General features: G+C 46.1%; 1 protein-coding gene across 1 annotated transcript in view; it reads left to right on the top strand.

Moving 5' to 3' along the window:
• Positions 1 to 21,101, top strand: part of nek11 (NIMA-related kinase 11) — a 64,139-nt gene that overhangs the window by 8,033 nt on the left and 35,005 nt on the right. The window contains 6 exon segments of the mRNA XM_085424003.1: positions 7,470 to 7,635; positions 9,570 to 9,688; positions 9,959 to 10,023; positions 11,186 to 11,312; positions 18,815 to 18,964; positions 19,219 to 19,297. Coding sequence (XP_085280129.1) covers positions 7,470 to 7,635; positions 9,570 to 9,688; positions 9,959 to 10,023; positions 11,186 to 11,312; positions 18,815 to 18,964; positions 19,219 to 19,297 — 706 coding nt within the window.

The following is a 21,101-nucleotide window of genomic DNA, read 5'->3' as shown; positions in this document are numbered from 1 at the left end:
GTTGACAAGTTAAATCAAAGTCCTTGTAGAAGTAAAATTGCTACATGTTTAAATTAACGAGGGATGCACATCTCTAATTTTTACCATGAGTTAAAAGCTGGACATAAAGCCTCACCAGTGAAATCTGAGTACAGATCCTTGTGGAAAGCAGGTCGTACAAAGTGTGACCAAAAAATTGTGAGAACACGTCCATAAAAATCGAAACTACTTCTGTAACGCTGGATCTACTGAAAAGTGATCTTTTACATTTATTTTCATCTTCAGGAAGCAGACAAAGTCACTCTGAGGACGGAGCAAAGATCCAGAAACTCTCCCCCCAAACCTAATGTGCAACCATCAGATGTTACATTTAAACTTTGCCTAAAAATGTATATTTTGACAGGATAATGTCCACAGAAGATAATGTCCACCGAAGAAGGCCTCATGGACAAAGATGCAAATCATGCACAGGAAGCTTCTGTTAGCAGAGATGAACTATTGGACATGTTTTTGTTGAATAAAACTGTATGTAGGTTTAAAGGGAATGAAATACATAAAAAATGAATAGTCCCATGGGATAAGATTATTTTCTGCTTACTGAAAGTTAAAGACTGATTAAAGATGCTTCGTTCTGCGTTTTTTTTTTTTATCTTTAGCGTTTTCTCCAGAGACAAAGAACAGAAGAAGAAACACCTCCAAACAACCAGAAAACCTAAAAGTGGGACACAAATTCTCCAAACTCTCTTACAAAATGCTTGCTTTTAAAATTCATGTGTCTCAGATGCTGGTTTTTACATTTTCATCTGCAGACACTCACAGGATGCAGTGGTTCATTGTTGGATGGCATTCCCGGGAATCTCACAGTGATATCTGCACTGTGGATTTACTGCATGAGGTGAAGTTTGGGTAAAATCCAAAAGTCCCATCTGTTTGTCAGCTGAAACACTGAACACCACATGCGGTGAAACATTTCTGTTCAGTGCAGCAGGTGCTGGAGATTTTAATCACCCTAAATGAGACATTACAGACCGGTCTCACATATGTCGGCAGATGTTTTCCTTTGGTACTTAGTCTGGAAATGTCTGCAGTAACCTAGAAAATTAGAAAGTGGAGCTTTTGCAGATGTGGTTAATGTTGCTGAGAAAGTAAACATTAGAATACGTGTAAAATATGGAGAACATAACAGTTAAAAACGCACACATTTTACTGGTACTAAAATAATTGGATAAGCAGAAGAAGATGGATGGATGGACGGTTGGATGGATCGATGATGGATGGATGGACGGTTGGATGGTTGGATGGTCAGATGGACGGATGGACTGACGGATGGATGGACGGTTGGATGGATCGATGATGGATGGATGGACGGTTGGATGGTCAGATGGTCGGATGGACTGACGGATGGATGGACGGTTGGATGGATCGATGATGGATGGATGGACGGTTGGATGGTTGGATGGTCAGATGGACGGATGGACGGATGGACTGACGGATGGATGGACGGTTGGATGGATCGATGATGGATGGATGGACGGTTGGATGGTCAGATGGTCGGATGGACTGACGGATGGATGGACGGTTGGATGGATCGATGATGGATGGATGGACGGTTGGATGGTTGGATGGTCAGATGGTCGGATGGACGGATGGATGGACGGTTGGATGGTTGGATGGTCAGATGGACGGATGGACGGATGGACTGACGGATGGATGGACGGTTGGATGGTCAGATGGATGAATGAGTGGATGGATGCACACCTGCTGTATAACAGACACCTTTGTGAAAAGTGTACCAGGCTCTGGGGCGTGGACCCTTTTGGTGTTTGATGCGTAGAGTTGTATATGTCATGCTGTTGTGCGTGTTTAATATCAGGAAGCTGTTTTGTAAATGATTTTCTCAAGCAGCTTGCTGCTGACCCATTTAAGCTACAGGCCGGCTCTATTTAAAGCATCGAAAAAGAATCTCATTTGTCTTCTGCTCCTGAAAGCCGGGAAGAACTTTTCAAATGCAGCCAACAGGAGCATGGATGTCATGTGTGAATGCTGTTTACCCAGAATACAATCGTGTCCACGTACTTCTGGCTGTACAGTGACGCTCTCACACAGACAACATGATGCAAGCAGTGACTCACCTGAGCTCGTCTCCTCTGAGGTTTTAGGAGCAGCTGTGTGACCTCCATCGTCTCTGCCACACCTGGAGTTTCTGTTTTCAGTCTCTGACAGAACACGCTCAGGTTCGTTCAGCACAAACTTCCTGAATTCACCTGAGATCTGCTCCAAAGGTTCGTACACACCTGCTTCGGGTCCTCGGAGTCTTATTCTTGATCTCCCCCAGTCGCGGTTTCTTTGCAGCAGCTCCTCAAAGCCGAAGGCTCTGCCTCCTGTTCTACTTTTAGAAACTCTCGAAACCACAAATAAATCAGCAGTCTGAGAAAGAAGTCCTTTATTAGGTTGATGAGGAACTGTGAGGTCTTTAATGTTATGATCCTGATTATTCAGGACTACATGTGGAAAAAATCTGCAGTTAACAGGAAGCCAATGAGAAGAAAAACGCCTGCTGTGGCATTTTGGTTCAACTGAAGACGTTTCAGGGAGCTTTTAGAGCAGCCCGATAATACTCCCATCATTTCTCTCGTGTCCTGTGAACTCATAATCTGTCTGAGTGATTGATCAGTGTGCTCAAATGTCTCAAACTGCTGCCTGTGCTCGTCCAGCCTGCTGAGGCTCTAAAATCTTACTTCCTGTTGTGCTGATTTATCCACTTCCTGTTAAGCTTTCCCTTCAGCAGGAAGTTGTAGGAGCCAGCTGGGCGGCCTCTCGGAGAGGCTCAGACGCTGGAGGATGCATTGAGATAAAACGATCACCTGAGGGACAGGTGGAACGTCGCAGCAGGCCAGAGGAAGCTTCACCTGGCGACGTGTTTGAATCATTTATGTCTGAAAAGTCAATCAAAACGATTTGTTCTCTTATACCAACAATTTATTATGCTCAACAGCAACTGTGCAGGAGTGAAATAGACATATTAGACGACAGGAATAAATAAAAAAGCAGGAGAAAGGAGCAGGAGTGTTTGAAATCAGTACAAAGAGTTAATAGAGTCTGTGTGAGCGTCCTGAGTGATGAGGGTCACTCAGATTGGTGGGCAGGGGTCGGGGGAGAAGCTGTTAGTGAGTCTGGAGGTGTGGCAGCTGACTGACCTGAGGCGCAGACCAGAGAGCAGTGGGTCAAACAGGTGGGGGGCGGGGTCACCTGTGATGGCCCTGGTTTACTTGAGACAGGAGGATCTGGCGATGGCCTCCAGGTGTGTCAGAGGGCAGCCAGTGATTTTTTGGGGGGTGCTAATGACCCTCAGTGCAGCCTTCCTGCTCTCAGTCGTGGCCCCTGAGTACAAACACAGGAGGATCACGCTCTCCACTGAGGAGGGTAGAGCAGCAGCTCTGGGGTTGAACCCTGAGCTGTAAGCTTGTGTATCTCACCTGGCTCCGCCCTCGGCCTCTGTAACCTCTGCTCACCTTGCTCACATCATGTTTCTGTTCTTAATGTTGCCTCACAGAAAGAAGGTCCTGAGTTCAAATGCAGCGGGAGCCTTTTGGTGTAGTTTTTGTTCCTCTGGTGCTTTTATTACAAACATCATGTTTGATGTCACCAGATGGAAATCGTGGAGTCCGAATAAAAGGAACTACTTCATCTTCATGTTACTGTAGCTCGCTGGTGGGTGTGTCTCCTGCTGACTGTCAGGGTCAGAGTTCATTTGAGTGACTGCGAATCTCTCTATGACTTCTGATTGAAATCCTTCCTTCCTTCCTTCCTTCCTTCCTTCCTTCCTTTCTTCCTTCTCTGGTCTCGTTCTGGTTTACAGTTCAGGGTCGGAGCTTGTGTTTCTCTGCTCTCAGCCAAACAAAAACACACGATCTCAGGAGCATCTGAGCGTCGCACTTCAAACATCCTTTCTCCGTAGTTGCATAGCAACGGACGGTCGGCGCTCCTGGCTTGGTGAGCAGCTGAAGAAAAGCCCCTTTCAGTGCACATCACAGTGAGGGCTCAAAGAACTGAATGAAATAGATTTTTTTGCCCATAAATTATAAATTCAGGCTGTGAATTTGATTTCCCAGCAGCCTTTTGGCTTTAACGTGAAATCAAAGGCAGTAACGGCGCCGCTGAGCCGGTAGTTCTTTGAACGGGAAGCTTCTCCCCTGTGTTGGCTCACATTTGTGACCCTCTAAAATGAAGCTGAAGACAGCGGCTTTAACAGAAATCAGTGGGAGTGTCCTGTGGGTCTGCGTAAACTGAATGGATTCAAATATCCATCCATCTTCATCCGCTTTATCCGAGGCCGGGTCGCGGGGGCAGCAGCCTAAGCAAAGAGGCCCAGACCTCCCTCTCCCCAGCCACCTCCTCCAGCTTATCCGGGGGAACACCAAGACATTCCCAGGCCAGCCGAGAGATATAATCTCTCCAGCGTGTCCTGGGTCTGCCCCGGGGCCTCCTCCCGGTGGGACATGCCTGGAACACCTCACCCAGGAGGCGCCCAGGGGGCATCCTTGTCAGATGCCCGAACCACCTCAGCTGGCTCCTTTCGATGTGGAGCAGCAGCTGCTCTACTCTGAGCCCCTCCCGGATGGCCGAACTTCTCACCCTATCTCTAAGGGAGAGGCCAGCCACCCTTCGGAGGAAGCTCATTTCTGCCGCTTGTATCCGCGATCTCGTTCAAATATCCTGAAATAGGAAACAGAAAAAACAAAAGCGGAAATAGGAAAAAATAGGTTTCCAAATGCACAAGGGAAGTGTTTCTGGGGAGACAATAAGCCGACGGACCAGTGTGCTTTTGCAGCGTTTTTCTTATTGCTGGTGTTTTCTTAAGTTGCAGTCCGTTTGGCCTCTCAGGGCCACCGTAAATCCCCTAGATCGTTTTAGGGCACGGTGGTGAGCACTGTTGCCGCACAGCAAGAAGGTCCTGCCCATATGGAAAAGAAATAGTAAAAACGTATATGATTTACTCATGAAAGTGGCCACTTTCACATTACTTTCATATATTGTTTTAGTAAGTATCCAAAACATACAAGTTTCATTATAAAATTTTTCAAGGGATCTTATATCTATTTTTACTCTTGTATGCTTTTCATACAAGTTTCACACAAGACAGATACAAACTTTATAAGATTTATATATATCTTTTCCATGTGGGTGAGTTCAATTCCACCATCAGGCCGGGTTTGCATGTTCTGTTCGGCTTCCTCCCACCATCTAAAGTCATGCAGTTAGTGCGGATAGGTTAATCGATTAATCTAAATTGTCCGTAGGTGTGAATGTGAGTGCGAATGGTTGTCTGTGTGTTGGCCCTGCGACATGGCGACCTGTCCAGGGTGTACCCCGCCTCTCGCCCTATGACAGCTGGGATAGGCTCCAGCGGCCCCGCGACCCTGAAAAAGAGAAGCGGATGCATGGATGGATTTAACTTCCGCGTCTGACAGCTGTGATCACATTCAAATAAGTTCGTAGTAAAGACCCACTTGTTGCATTTCTGTTACAGGAAACTAACAAGCTGCACGTTCGAATCAGTCGTGAACTTTTTGAATAATTTTCTGGTGGGACAGAGAAGATGATCCCAACATGTACGCGCCCTGACTTTGTTTCAGATCAAATCGGTGGACGTCATGTGTTATCCAGTGTGATGTGATGCAAATCAGCACAGTGTTAGTGAGGTCACAGAGAACCGTGCACCTCTACAGGACAAGAAGCCTTTTGGTAGCAGTCGCCCCCTGCTGGGCATTAAAAATATTTCAGGTTAAAGGTGTGTTGGGTTCATTTCTCACCTTTGTTAAAGACGAGCACCAGAGTGCAGACGGAAGTTTACTTTGCTGTTTTAGTTTCTGTGGAATAATCCTGAGTAAACGTTAAGTACTGAAGTGAAGTGTATCACAGCACGGGAGGGTTTCTAAGCTCATCCAAGTTGACGCACACGACATTCAGAAAAACCAAAGCAGCAACAAAAAACCCACAAAAAGCACAAAAAGGCAAAAAACTACAAAAGACTGAAAAGCAGCACAAAGCCTTTTCGCCTCAGTCGTGTGCAGGATGAAATCAGAGCTCACGTCTCTTTGATCCTTCTGTTCTGCTTTATGAATCAAAGCTCTGAGATTACAGATTCATGGAAGTGTGTGTCTCTGAGTGTGAGTGTGTGTGTCAGTTGGATGATGACTGACACTCTGCTCATCCACATCACTGATGTGCCGTCAGCATCGACAGCATCCAGCTGTTTTCCTTCACCGCGGAAAGTCTGCAGCTGCGGCGCAGAGACAACGACGCCCCCGTTCCCTGAACTAAAAGGTTCAGGCGGGTTCAAGATGACATTTCACAAACAGCTCGCTCTTGTTTTATTTAAATTTTTGCCTTTTCTCAGGAGAAAAGATTCAAAAAGGAAGAAAGGAAAAAATAATGTGACAGGTAAATGGAAATGTGACCTGATTCCTGCATTAATTAAAATGACAAAAACAAAACATGAAAACAAGAAATGATAGAACAAGAGTGGAGCTTTACTAAAGTACACCGCCACTGTTCTGCTACAGCCCCACAGACTGTACAGAAAGGATGGACACAGTCACCGCTGTGCCATGTTGCAACATGATGCTGTAACTCCTCATTTTAATGACGTTTAAACTGATGAGTTACAACATGAAGCTGCCATACAGCTGCTCTGAAGCCGAAAACTCGCCGTACAGGCCAAAACTGTTTTATTTCTGACATCACAGGAGGATGTTGGTGCTTCTAAGCTGCCTTCAGTTTTCAGGCCAGGACTTTTTGCTTTGACAGCAAACCCACAGCTGCCTGTGATGACATCATCAGTCACCCAGACGTTTAACGAGGGGCTCGTATGCGATAAATAAGATGGGATAAAAGAATTTTGAACGGTGCCTCGAGTGGAAAATAAACCGTCTTACTGGTATTTTAAGATACCAAAGTTACTACAGCACGTGTCCGGGCCAGTAAAATCACATAATCACAGTAAGCAGGTCGTATTTTAACTGAGGAATTTCCACCTTGACCCCGTGCTGCGTTTCTGCTGTCTTCACAGCAGAAAGTGAAGCCGAGGGGGTGAGAGCAGGGAGCTAATAAACCAGAGCCTCCATTTCACCTGCTGACCTGCTCACCAATTTAACAAGAGCTGGAGAGACGGCCTGCTCGGTGAGCAGCAGCTGATTACCTCCCTGAGGGGGAGCGGTTTGAGACCACGCTGCTCCAGTTTTTAGCTTCGTGCTGACATTAGCAGTCTGTGCGCTCTCCCTCTGGATGTGACCACCAGTTTTTATTGCAGAAATATCATCGCTCCACAAAGTTCTTACCCAGTACGCTGTGTGCATCCTTCAACTTTAAGGCACTGGTTCACATTGAAACGTTTCTAAAAGCTCCCTGCCGTGAACATCATGAACGCCATCAGTAAACAGGTGCTTCACACCTGCAGAACGTCCCTCTGACCTGTGTCTCTCATCTAGGAAGGTGCTGAAGCAGATTCCTCTGGGTGACCTTCGACCCGACGAGACGGTTAGAGCCACTCAGGAGGCCCAGCTGCTGTCTCAGCTGCACCACCCGGCGATACTGACCTTCTACCACAGCTTCCTGGAGAGAGCCGCCTTCTGCATAATCACAGAGTACTGCCTGGTAACAGGAACCAGGAGCACTCACAGGGAGAGACTGAATCCCTTTGATCTAAAACCTCACTTAACAAAAATAATCTCAGTAAATTCAGTTGGACCTTCAGTGTTCAGCAGTTACAGTCGGCCGCCAGTTAAAGAGGCCACGCCCCCAATAATGCAACCATCAAGTGTTAAAAAACGAACGTGTGAAGGATTTAAAACAGTTGCAGTGACCAGAGGAAACTAGTCTTTGTTTGCTCCTGTTTTAACCTCACTGTTGGAGCCTCAAGTGGACGTTAGAGGAACTGCAGGCTTTGCTTTTCTGCTTCTTATTTATAGCTGAATGTAGATCACTCACAGTAGCTAACGTAGCTAACTACACCAGCTTGTTTGAATGAGCGTTTTAAGTCCCAGAGAGACATGTGGTGGTAAAGTCTTTTCTTTTGGTAGCATTTCAGCATGCTTGGGTTGACTGTTCTCCCCCACTGCCGGCATGGTTCCCATTTTCAGCCTTGGAGCTTGAGGCTTGATTGAAACACTGCCTGTTTTTGGGAGACACGCCTGATGTGGGTTCAAACTCTCGGTCATCTACCACGGGAACATGGGTTTGCGCTAACTCGCTGTCCTTCTGTAATGCGCAGAGTTCAAGCTGCCTTAAGCCAACCTGCCCGACGCAGCTGTTAGAGTTCGTTCCTGATCGGGTTTAAAATGCCTCCCTGTCTTACGTTTCTTACACCTGCATGTCTGGTTTGTTTGACGTTGCAGTGAAACCGAGTGCTCTCTTTGTCCGGGGCCGCCGTGCTCTTCAAAAACATCCTCACCTCAGTCACAACACATGAGGAAGTAAGAATGAAGCAACCGTGACAAAAGCTGCAGATCTGCAGGTTTGCATCAGCGAACGTTGGGCCTGTGGAGAGCCCCTCTGTCTGATAAAGACACAATGAAGCAACAGCCTGAAACCGAACCCCCCGCCCCTCCCTCCACGCCATCTTTCACGCCTGCTGTCTCGATGACACCAGGTGCCGTCTTCACACTCAGCCTCTCCACTAATGACTCTCACGCTGCCTTCATCTCCACTCGTGTTTTTCTCTGCCTCCCACACTCGGAGTATCCCCCTCGCCCGCTCGTTTACGTCACCTGACGGCGATCCTCCCCCCTCATTACCCAGCTCTCTCCCTCCTCCCCCGCCTCCTTCAGCATCTCCTGAAGATTTGAATCACTGCTGCAGAACAGTTCACGAAGCTTCCCGTGCTTCTGTGCTGCCAACCGGCTGGTTTTCTGTTCTACAAACACACAGACTGAACGATATTTAGGCCTTTTGTGAGGATTTAGTGTAATTCAACACACTTAAGCATGAACAGGCTGCGCCTTTGGAGATCTTAAGAGCTACTGTTTCTGTTCACCCCATTACCCACAATCCCCTGCAGAGCTGTGGACGACTCTGAGGCATTGCTTCAGCCTGATAGAGTGAGCAGAAAAATCTGATTTGACGAAGAAAAAACCGGAAATCACATCGTCTTATAAAATCCAGAACTGAGCAAACAAAGCTGGAATCACAGCAACGTAAATGTCACGTTTGAACTTTCCTTTAATATCTCAGTAATCTGATTATAATCGTCGGCACATCAGCGGACGGGCTGCAGTTAGCTGCTGCTGGCAGTTGGTGCGGCTCCTTTTAATTGCATCAGTCTGACAGAACGTGAACACGCCAGGCTGAGAGCGAACAGCAGTACCGACCTGTAGCTGGAGCTTCAGCCACACGTTAATGAGCTGCTGGAGTGAAGCTCTCTGGCTGCAGGCGTCCCCAAACTGGTCTGCTGTCAAAGCTTCCTTCATTTCACACAGAAGCTGAGACGAAAGCCTGAGCCACTCAGGAGCTGCTACTGTGGAGTGAAGTGTAATGACACATGCACTTCAGTCAATGAGTGACGCATCACTTCCTCCTCGCTGTGCCCTCAGGATCGGGATCTGGACTGTAAGATAGGAGAGGTGAGACGAGCTGGGCGGAGCCTTCCTGAAAGCCAGGTCGTTGATTGGCTCATCCAGCTCCTGCTCGGCCTTCGCTACATACACGACAGGTGCAGAGTTTTCTATTATTTCCTCTAAAGTCGTCTTTGGCTTTATATGTTTGTCCTGTTTCTGAAGCGAATCTGCTCCACATGTTTTATCTGCTGACACTCGGTAGTTAAGTAGAAACACGTTTTTGTGGTTTAATGAGATTCTAGGTGACAACAAAAAGTCACAAAAACAGTAACATTTGTAGCTGGTTAATATTAGAACAAATGATTGCAGATTGAAGTGGCTTCAGTCTGCAACCTGCATTTTATCCGCTGTGCTGCTCTCTGCAGGCGGATCCTCCACCGAGATCTGAAGGCCAAGAACATCTTCCTGAAACGAAACCTCGTTAAAATCGGTGAGCGTCCTCTTTGTGCTGCTGCTGCCGCGAAGGCTTGCGGTACTTTCCTCACGTTTGTGCGTGTATTACAAAACTGTCTGCTGCCTAAAAGGGCTTCTTCCTCTCACTAACAGCAACAACAACAAACAGGGCCGCAAATAGAAGCGTGCTTCCAGCTAACGAGTGGGTAGTAACGCGGGAGGAAGTGGGTTTACGCTGAGTGTGTGGAGTGTAAACTCAGCAGATTGTTGCTGCTGCTGCCGTCTGCAGTTTTGAACCAGAACTCTGTGAGAGTTTAGTTTACCAGCTGCACACACGGAGCACCGACGCCACAGAGACGCTGCAGATCTACTGTGCAGTCATGTGAGCGGCGTTACGTTCGGCACAGTTAGTGGTTTCCAGTAGCTGTCAGCAAAGGTGTCGTCTCACTGTGTCACGATCAGCCTTATGTTAATCAGATATTCAAATACATCCGCGTAGAATTAGAAGTTCCAGATCTGTATCCACAGATCTGCTCATTCACTCATTGGCTGTTGCTTTGGAGCTGTCGGGGTCAGTAGCGGACACTCTGGTCCATTTCCATTGGATTAGTGCGTTCTCCAACTTTAAATGTTCATTGTGTGTTTCACAGCTGAGCGACCGAGTGTCTCTGACTCTCCGCGGCTCCGTTGCTCCTACAGAAGTTATTTAAACCTCTGACGTCTCGGCTCAGGTGCTCTTCGTGGTCTCAGAGCGTGATGTTCCCACGTCGAGCTCTGAAGAGCTTTTTGTCGCTGTTTGAGGGCTGCTGGAGGTGAATAATGCAGCTTTGCTCTTTATAGACAGAACAAAAAAGCAGAAGACTTGGAAGGAAGCGGGTAAATCGTTCAGGCCGAACCTGAAGCTTAGGAAAGGGTGAAACCGGGTCTGAAGCGTGGTGCCGGAAACCTTCACTGCCTGTGGGACAGCTCATTGATTCTTTATGATTTCTGCAAAGCGTGGTGAGGATCACGCAGGTCTGTGGATCGTTCAGTATCTGTGGGATGTATGTACCTGTGACGTTATCGGCCCACCGTGACACAGAGCATGTGTTTGGCGTGTGCAGGTCCAGGTGTTCACGGACCTTCTGCAGGTTCTTTAGATGTTCAGATTCAGTTTAACAGCAGATCAGTCATCAGGATGATGCTTCTCATGTTTCCAGGTGACTTTGGTGTTTCCTGCCTGCTGATGGGATCATGTGACCTGGCCACCACCTTCACAGGGACTCCGTACTACATGAGCCCAGAGGTGCTGAGCCACCAGGGCTACGACTGCAAATCTGACATCTGGTAACCTTTTAAAGGCCCCGTGTGCAGTGTTGGTATTAATATTCCTTTTTGACTGGTGCTCAATTTTGTATTTTCAAAATAGAATTAAAATAGTTGTTATTGGTTATTATAGTTATTTTTATCAGGCGGATGATGTGTGTCTCATGTTCTGCCTTTGGACCTTGTCTCCTTTTCTTCTGACCACACATTTGCAAAGCTCAGCTTAGTTTTTGGTCGTTCGTGACGTTTCGGGTATTTAGTGTCGGATCAAACCGCTTCGGGCGTGATCAGAATCTTTGGCCGGTTTGAAGTTTTTAAGGATTTGAGACCGACTCTGAGATGAGGAGTGTGGCTGCAGGCTGCTGTCTGTGTGGAAGCTCTGAGCCTCCTTCAGACAAAACATGTTCTTTGTCATTGTGAAACAAGATGAAAGGGATTCAGATAAAAAGCCCAGACCTCGGTTAAAGGGAATTTCACACCAGCTTTGTGCAGCTTCATTTCCCTCTGCTGTGATTGGTTCTGAGCTGGAGGCTGTACAGGTGCATCGTGGGAAGGGCTGATGGAGGAACGCCTGCAGGTGGAGAGCAGGAATTCATTTAACTGCTGCTGCTGCAGGAAGGAAAGCGAACGGGCTGCAGTCAGAGACTTTCCTGCAGATTTTACCCACAGATCCAGTTTTCACGTTCTGTACCTGAGGAGGAGTGGAGAGGCGCGGTGCAGGCTGCAGTATAACGAGGAAATGATGCTGAACAGGACACACTGGTGTAAATCACACCACAAATTGTAAATCCTGATATTTTTGTCATCCAGGTTGCTCGGCACAGTTGGTGTACATTTAAGTTTTAGGAGGATAAAGGCGTGCGTTTGTTGTCCCTGCGGTCTGAAGCGGTCCCTGAAGAAGGCGTTTGTTCCACAGATGTTTGTGCAACTTTCAAATTGAATCTGTGACGCAGCCGACTGAGTTTAACATGCAGAGAGGCCTCTGCCAAGATCCAGCGAGGACGAGATGAGCCTGATCTCGCTTGCATCCTTGACGGCAGAGAAATAATCAAAAAGAGCTGACAGCAGCAGGCGGGACAGCGACTCAGACACGCGTTCAGTCGACGTGTGGAGCGCAGAGGTGGCCTGACAGGGTGAAAGATGAGACGGAGAGAGCTGCTCCGGGAAGTCAGCGTGGGACTGACGTTTCCAGTTAGAGTTCAGGACCGAAAGATGCTTTTATTGTGATGTGTGATGTAATCACATGTAATCACGTGTGTTCGGTGAGTGATCGGTGCAGACTGTGCACAACAGGAAATGAGGGAGAATAACAGACAGTGCTCTAAATGAATCACATGAACGTTTTCAGTAACATTACTGCAGTAAATTCAGTAATCACATTACAGTCACAGTTATATAATTACTCATGTTACAAAGGCTCTTCAGGTATCTGCACGCTGGGTGGAGAGGAATGCTTTCTTCCTGCAGCTGATTTCAGGTCTGTGCTGGTGGAGGAGAGCGGCGGAGCCGTCACATTACTGTTACAGTTACTGTGCAAAAGCGCCGACGCACAGAGTGCTGTCAAAGCTGCAGCAGGTAACAAAGCAGCGACGAGCAGTCAGCACCTGTTCGTGTGTCCACGGCTGAATCACCGCGGCGCTCTGATGCGTCTGGGTCGGTTTTCGTCTTTGCTTTGTGTTCGTACATAAATACTAAGAGAAAGATCGCGTGTGTCCTCGTTAGGATAGGGATTCGTGTTGGTGTGTGGAATTTGTTCCTCTAACTGTTAATCATGTGGTAATGCATGTGTGGTCCTTTTAAGGAGTAACGTGAAAATGATGTAACAACTGGTCTAACGAATCTCCGGCGAGGAGCTGAGTAAACAGCCGTCTGAACCACAGCGATCTCTCTCACCAACACCAGTTTGTGTTTATACCAAAGTCAGTGTAACTTTTAACTCGAATAACTAAACATAAAAATATTTACAAGAATATTCTTATGCAAATTTTAATGATGTGACTTTGATTCAGTGTTTCTCAAATCATCAATATTATTCTCTGTCTCGTGCTTTCAGTTGAATTTTATTTAAATCACAGGAACAGTCACTTCAAGATGCTTTATATCGTAAGATAAAGATCCTGCACCCCAACAATCAAACTTTGGCGACAGTGGGAAGGAAAAACTCCCTTTTAACAGGAAGAAACCTCCAGCAGAACCAGGCTCAGGGCGGGGCGGGGCCATCTGCTGTGATTGGTTGGGGTGAGAGAAGGAAGACAGGATAAAGACATGCTGTGGAAGAGAGACAGAGGTTAATAAGAAGGATGATTAAATTACATTTTCCTCCTCAAACACAGGAGATCCAATCTCACACACACACACACACACACACACACACACACACACACACACACAAACACACACACACACACACAAACACACACGCACAAACACACACACACACACACAAACACACACACACACACACACACACGCACACACACGCACACACGCACACACACACACACACGCACACACATGCACACACGCACACACACACACACACACAGCTTGTCAGAGACCACGCCCCTCCGCGGTTACATTCCAGTTTATTCTGACACAGCTACAGAACAGCAGGCGTCGTGTGAAGCTCCAACATGTCGGAGGTTTCAGCTTCAACCATTTGACTGTTAAATTGAAGAAACCTTCGTCACTTTCTGCTGCTAATTACCTCCTCATCATCATCCGCTGTGATCTGTTCCTCTCTAATTACGACCGCTGACCTCCGACTGATGTCAGCGCTGCGTGCGTCTGCGCTCGTTTCACTCCTGTTGTCTGGACTCAGGTTGGGGGCTGAATGAGACTCGTTAGATTTAAAGGTGACGCTGTGCTGAGAGAAGCGATGATTGATTTATAAAGAGCTTCACACACTGAAAGACTTACAACTAAATAACAGCGCACTCAACAAACCCGACAAAAATCCCTGCGAGAGCCCAGAGTTCATGATTTAGAGGTGCGTGTGTGGTCATGAGCTGAGGCACAGGTGGATTGAACTGAAATTGAAAGCCTTTATTGTCATTATACATAGTATAACGCAATCAGAAACAGCTCTATAAAAGTCGACACGTGCTTATAGCGCATTATAAAAACTATACAATAATTTAACTATACACTTACTATAAATATAAATAGACAGCACAGTGCTGACACAGAGACAGACAGGCAGAGAACTGATGATATTTCAGTGCAGATTACTTTTGTACAAGTTTGAGTTGAGTATGATGGCTTTGGGGAAGAAGCTGTCCCTGAGTCTGATCCAGACAGCTGAGGCGGTTCGAGAGTCTGACTGGGATGTCTCCTCACGCCATACGCCGGAGGTTTTCCAGACACGCCTGGGTGGTAGGAATACATATTATTGTCTTACCTTGGGATTGGTCAGCAAGAACTGGAAGAGGAAGATGACGTCTGGAACACAAGATAAGTGGAATAAACTCTACTGTAGTTTCAGCCACTCGATGTTCTTTCTAATGTTCTTTAATTTTCACCATCTTGTTGTTTTGAAGCCTGAGAGGCGAGCAGTTCACTCTCACAGGACCTCAGTGAGTCGTCATTCTTTGTCCCGTCTTCCTCCCTGTGAAGGAGTCAGACTTCACAGGCCCCAACCCGGCAACACAATGCTTACTTTGACAAATAGCAAATCACAGCAAATAAATATAGAGACAGAATAATGTGCATATTATGCAAAAAAGTCAACACATCTGAGACAAGTGGAGAGCATTACAACTGCTCATCCCCCTCTCCAATCCTGACGGCTGCTCCTCCCTGAGCCTGGTTCTGTTGGAGGTTTCTTCTCATTAAAACAACGTTTTTCCTTCCCACTGTCTCCGAAGCACAGCTCATCTGATTGTTGGTGTTTTCTCTCTTCTCTCTTCTCTCTGTGTTATTGTCGCCTCTGTCTTACAATCGAATAGTCTCAAAACTGATTTGGAGCTATATAAATAAAATAAAATAGAATTGAAAGGTGGCCACAGCATAAAGCACATCCTGCTTTTTGATGCACTTTGAATCTAACAGCGACCACAAACTGCAAAATTAACATCATGCTGTATTCAGTGGGATTTGAAGCTAGCAGCTGAGAACATAAAGTGTTTGCTGAGGTCAGTACATGCTCATCTATGGCTGTGTCTCAATCCAACGACCGCACGCTTCGTAGTGCGCATTTGGAGTCACTGCGACGCGACGACGGCTGGCCCAATTTGAAGTGTACTCCAGATGTGCCGTTCATTTCCCCAAATTTGAAGCGTGGTCTGGTGTATACGTCGTGGTCCTAATATATCCCACAATTCATGTGTGGATAATTTTGCCCAAAAGAAAAGGTGGACGGCTGAAGCGGAGCGTCCGAAGAGTAAACTTTAAGTAAGTACTGAATATGATGTCAGTTATTTCTGTGCGAATGTTTAATAATGAAGAACATTAAAACATGATTGTTGGTCACATGTCGGCACAGTTATGTGACATTAGTGACGTTTGTACTAACTTGGTTTTAAAGCCTTTAAATATGCGCCGTTCGATAGTCGACCTTAATCTTACAGAGAATGTGATGATTTTATAGATAATTAAAGTCAGTCATATATCCACAAACACAACAAGCTGAAAGTCAGTGATGCTGCTCGGTTTGCAGTCCTGAACATCACGGCACAAGCAGGATCCACTGCACTGTTAATGTTAGCTGTGTTATATTGCTGCCTCTGTTCGGTGGTGTCGAGCCAAATGGACTTTAACGTGTGTTTGAATCCTGCAGCTTATCACACATTTGATTTCCATGTGTGACGACTGCAAGTGTCCAGAGTGAGGACAGACTGAGGGACCCACTGCATTACATCATCTGTGAGGCTTTGCAGCCCTGATGATCCACCAGGACAAACTCAGCAGTGTGTGAGGAAGAGGAGGAGGAAGAGCCAGCAGCAGCTGACAGATGGAGAGAATAGACAGACTGTTCCCTGTTTGTGAAGGACTGCTAGGAAAGTTTAACAGAACTGTCTGTGCTGAATCAGTCTTATTAGGTAATGTTCAAATAATGTGATCATCCCAGTGTTTCCAGTGTGGGAGAAAGTACTCAGAGTACTCAGGGCCTTCAAGTTACACACTATGAAAGGCAGCAACAAGTTTAATGTTCAGAAACCTAAAGTCTGTATCAGCAGCAGAATGGAGCTAAAATAAATGTTGGTTTCAGTTCTATGAAGCTTTGAGGATTTTGGATCAGCAGCTGCTGTGTTTGTTGCATCATATTGCTGTAACTGTTTATATGCTTTATATATTCTGAGCTAAGTTGATCTATAGTGTTACATCATATTCTATAAGGATGTTATGTGTTTGTAGACTTTCTGCCCAGTTTGACCCATTTAGCAGACGTCAGCCTGTTTAAAGCTCTGATGTCTATTCTGTGTGACTTACAGCAGTTATGACATGGTCTGATTTTCTCACCCAATAAAGGAATATTTCATATATCAGTCTACTCTTCATTCTATCAGACACAGTTATCACAGCTCCTACATTTTCCTTTTTACACATATATGTAAGCATTGAGCCAAATGTAGTAATGCCAACATAACAAACAATATTTGTCTCTTATATATAACACATCTGTATACACACTGTCAAAGGTACTGGGGTGATTGGAAATATAAATAACTGCAACTTGAATCTTTGACCCAGAGTTCAAGTTCACTGCTGTAATATGTGTTATATATATATATATATATATATATATATATATATATATATATATATATATATATATATATATATATATATCTATCTCATACTTCGTAGTCCGCAAATTGTGCGGTCACTGGATTGGGACACGGCCTATATAACCAGACTGCTAAAAGCCCCCTGGTGGCCACTATAAACACTGCAGGTTTGAGGCATTTCTAGTGTGACTTCAGGAGTCTATGTCCATCTTTTCTGTACAGTCTGTGCTCCAGCTTGTGCAACATTTAATCTCGCCTACCCTGATTGTTTGGTTAGAATGTGAAGTAAACTACTTAAAGTAAATCCATCACATCCATTTTCTCCTGCTTATCCAATTCATGGTTGCACTGGCATGGAGTGTATCCCAGCAGTGTGATCCCACAGTCAGTCTATCGCACACACAGACACGCCCAGCAGCTTGTGGGGCTGCAGTGCTAACCACTGCACCACCGTGCTGCTGATGCACTCAGGGTTTTAATCAGCGATGAGGAGCATGAATGCTGAGGTTTAATATGAATTTTAATGTAATTTTTCCAAGATGACCAGCAATTAGAATCTAAGTTTGAAAATATGAAGATGTTTGTTGACATTGTGCTATAAGCTGAGTTTGTTAGCTGCATATCAGAGTTTGGGGATGTTTTTGGAATGCTGCAGATGGAAAAATGTTGACCATCAGAGAAGTCACTAAATCAGCCCTCAAAACATGTTGAGCCATCTCAGCTGTTGGAGAGGACGTTCAGGCTTACTGGGCCCGGGCACGTCCATCACTGTCTGCATCACTGTGTTTCCAACAGCAGCAGTTCAGATTCCACGTCTTTGGCAGCTGTGAAAACCAGTGTTGATCAAGTTACTTGAAAAAAGTAATCAGTAACTAATTACCGATTACTTCCCCCAAAAAGTAATCCCGTTATTTTACTGAGTACTTGTAATTAATTACTTAGTTACTTTTTTAAAACGATTTACAACCTGAACAGGTGATAAAGCGATAGATCTTTCAGCCCAATTCTACTTTTTCTGCATAATCCATCATATAAAATGTAATCAGATGGAAAAGTCTCTTTTTAAAACTTGTTTTATTAGTTTTAATCTTTTAACTTTATGCATCAAGCAAACATTTAATTACATGCAACATTCTCTGACTGGAAGAAATTAGTTTAACATTTAAACCTATTTTCTGCACATAAAATAAAATATTTGACGTGCAAACGCTGCAGTTCCTCCAGTGACCACTTGAGGCCTTCATCCAAAACTGAGTCCATCTCCATTGACTCCAATGAAACTGTTATAACCTGTTTGTGGCTGCTTTGACTGACAGGTGGGCGGTGACACAGGTGGCAGTCACAGCTGTCTGTAGGCTTCATCTCAGCTGATCCGCTGAACGCTCCTCTGCTGTTCATTTAAAGGGGCAGCTGTGAGGTTAATTGTCCTAACAGTCTGTCTGTGTCCCAGCTTTTGGTTTTTAATCAGTGCTAATCAATAATGAGCAGGTATCTGTGTCTGTGCCCTCGCTGTTTGAGTTACATGTGCTCAGTCTTGTGTTGTGCACTTCGACAAATGTCATCACTGTTTCACATCAGCATAAAAACGAACACGTAATTTTGAAGAAAGCGCAGTTAAAGTCCTGTTCGTAGCATGAGGATACAGTGAAGCTAAGCAGAGAGCCTGAGGTCAGTCTGCACCGGGCTGATCGCACACAGGTGAGGTGTAAACGTGTCCCAGCGTGATGAAAGGTTTGCTTCGCTGTGAGCCAGCAGGAACACATTTCCAAACCAGCCGATGTTTCTGCGCTGCAGGGCTCTGGGCTGCCTCCTCTACCAGATGTGCAGCCTGACTCACGCCTTCCGGGGTCCAAACTTCCTGTCTGTGGTGATGAAGATCGTGGAGGGAGACACGCCAGCGCTGCCCGCCGCCTACTCTCCAGATCTGAACTCTGTCATGCGGAGGTGAGGAGGACGTCAGGCTAGCTGCTCGGTGAAGTCTCCCAGGCTGCTTTCACGTTAATATGCAAACACCAGGCTGTCCGCAGGTCTCTTTTGGTAAAAGAAGTTTTGATCCTCAGATCATCACCGAGACAGAGAGTGCACCCGTCTCCTCCTGTCCCAGCATTGTCCTCTGTCAGGTGCTATGAATTTACCCGAGTGTGTCACTGACTCTGAGCTCTCATTAACCAGCTGCTGTTTGTCTCTGTGTGAACCAGGATGCTGCAGAAACAACCAACATCCAGACCGACGGCGGCTGAGATCCTCAAGAGCACATTCATGGAAGAGAACATGCAGGTTGGATTCTTTATTTAAGCATTTCCTCAGCACCAGGTGAGCTGCAGGTATCTGAGCAGAGACGTGAGCCTCCCACCCACTGTGTCATTCTAACAACACCTGTCTCCACCCCCTCAGCCCCAGCTGGCAGATGGCCCCGCCCCTCCCTGAGCCTGGTTCTGCTGGAGGTTTCTTCCTGTTAAAAGGAAGTTTTTCCTTCCCACTGTCACCAAGTGCTTGTTCATAGGGGGTCATGTGATTGTTGGGTCTCTATCAACTTAAAGCACCGTGAGGTGACTGCTGTTGCGTTTTGGTGCTAAATAGATAAAATTTAATTAAACTAAAAAATAATAATAATTAGTGAAATTCTAAGAAGCATCAGTTATATCCAATAAAGCTGTACAAATAAAAGCTCTATATAAATCTTACTGAGCAGAAATCAAACAGAATAAACATTTACAAGTCAAACAGGAACATTTTTAAATGTGTTGGTCTGTAGCTCCCGAGGTTTGGACATGAAAAGGTGAAAGCAGCTTCAGCGGTGAGTCGGAGGAACCCCCAAGGCCTGAAACAAGCTTTCAAACCCACAGAGAAGCTGAAACGTCACGTTTGCTGGGAGTTTCCTGCAAAGATGAAATGTCTGGTTGTCCCAAATGAGCCCAGGATGCTGCTCAGACACAGACTAAATAAAGTTCACAGTAAATCTCTTCAGCCAGAGCAAACGTGCTCCCGTGCAGTCCTCCAAAACCACTGCTGCATGCTGGTCGACATGCACGACCCGGCCTGTTAGGCGAATGCTGATTGGCTGAGAAGTGGGCCGAAACAGTGAGTGACAGCAGAGTTCACTGGGAGAAACCATCAAAGATTAAACAAACTTCGGCATGAGAGCAGCGACAGCAGCTGCAGGGACACTTTCATTCTCTTCAAAGCTTTCTGTGGCCACACACCGGCCGCACCACACGGTTTTGACTCCGCCCCCGTCGATAACAGACGCTCTCTGCAGGTAGACGGGTCATCAGAAACTGCACGACCACCACTGAACCATAATTTCCCCATTAGTTTAATGTCCTCTGAAGTGCTGAAAGCCTGTGTGTGTGTGTGTGTGTGTGTGTGTGTGTGTGTGTGTGTGTGTGTGTGTGTGTGTGTGTGTGTGTGTGTGTGTGTGTGTGTTATATAACAACATCACCCGTTTCCCATAACCCTTGCTGGAGGCTCAGTTCTTTGGATGTTTGGATGTTCGGGGAACTCGGCGAGAGATAACACATTATGGTTTTCATGGAGTGGGTTGCCATGGTTTCCACTGAAATATTATTATGTTAATGTTATTCCATACTGCAGCGTGGCACTCTGGGGCATCATGATGGCAGCTGAAGAGCTCCTGCAGCGCTCCGTAGCAGGTGACCCAGCTTTAATGTCTCCGAAGTCTGGGCAAATGTCCGGGGATAAGATCTGAGGAGTAACTGACACTTCCCAGAGTTTCATTTCACATAATGCTAGTCACAGTGCTGTGCACACAAATGATTAAATTAGAACACGCTGATAGATTTAACTCAACACTGAACCTACTTATTAAAAAATGATTCACACTCTGAGCTTTTGTCTCGCTGCCTTAAAGACGAAGCTTCCACTGAAGCCCCTCCACAGCGAGCAGAGAGCGTGACACCAGAGCAGGACAATCGAGGGAAATCACAAAGGAAGTGCAGACGCTGACAGCTGTTGGCATCGTTGGAGGGTGAACTAAAGCTTTATTGTTAATTCTGCGATATGTACGGGACGCAGACGGGATCCCAGCGGCGCTTCACCCAACCCAGCGCGTGTAACGCGA

This window comes from Rhamphochromis longiceps, linkage group LG11 (assembly GCF_057381845.1).
Source record: "Rhamphochromis longiceps isolate RC_006_pf linkage group LG11, R_longiceps_female_GT1.1, whole genome shotgun sequence".
Lineage (NCBI taxonomy): Eukaryota > Metazoa > Chordata > Actinopteri > Cichliformes > Cichlidae > Rhamphochromis > Rhamphochromis longiceps.
Note: the sequence above shows the minus strand (reverse complement) of the source record. Positions and strands in the feature narration are given on the sequence as shown.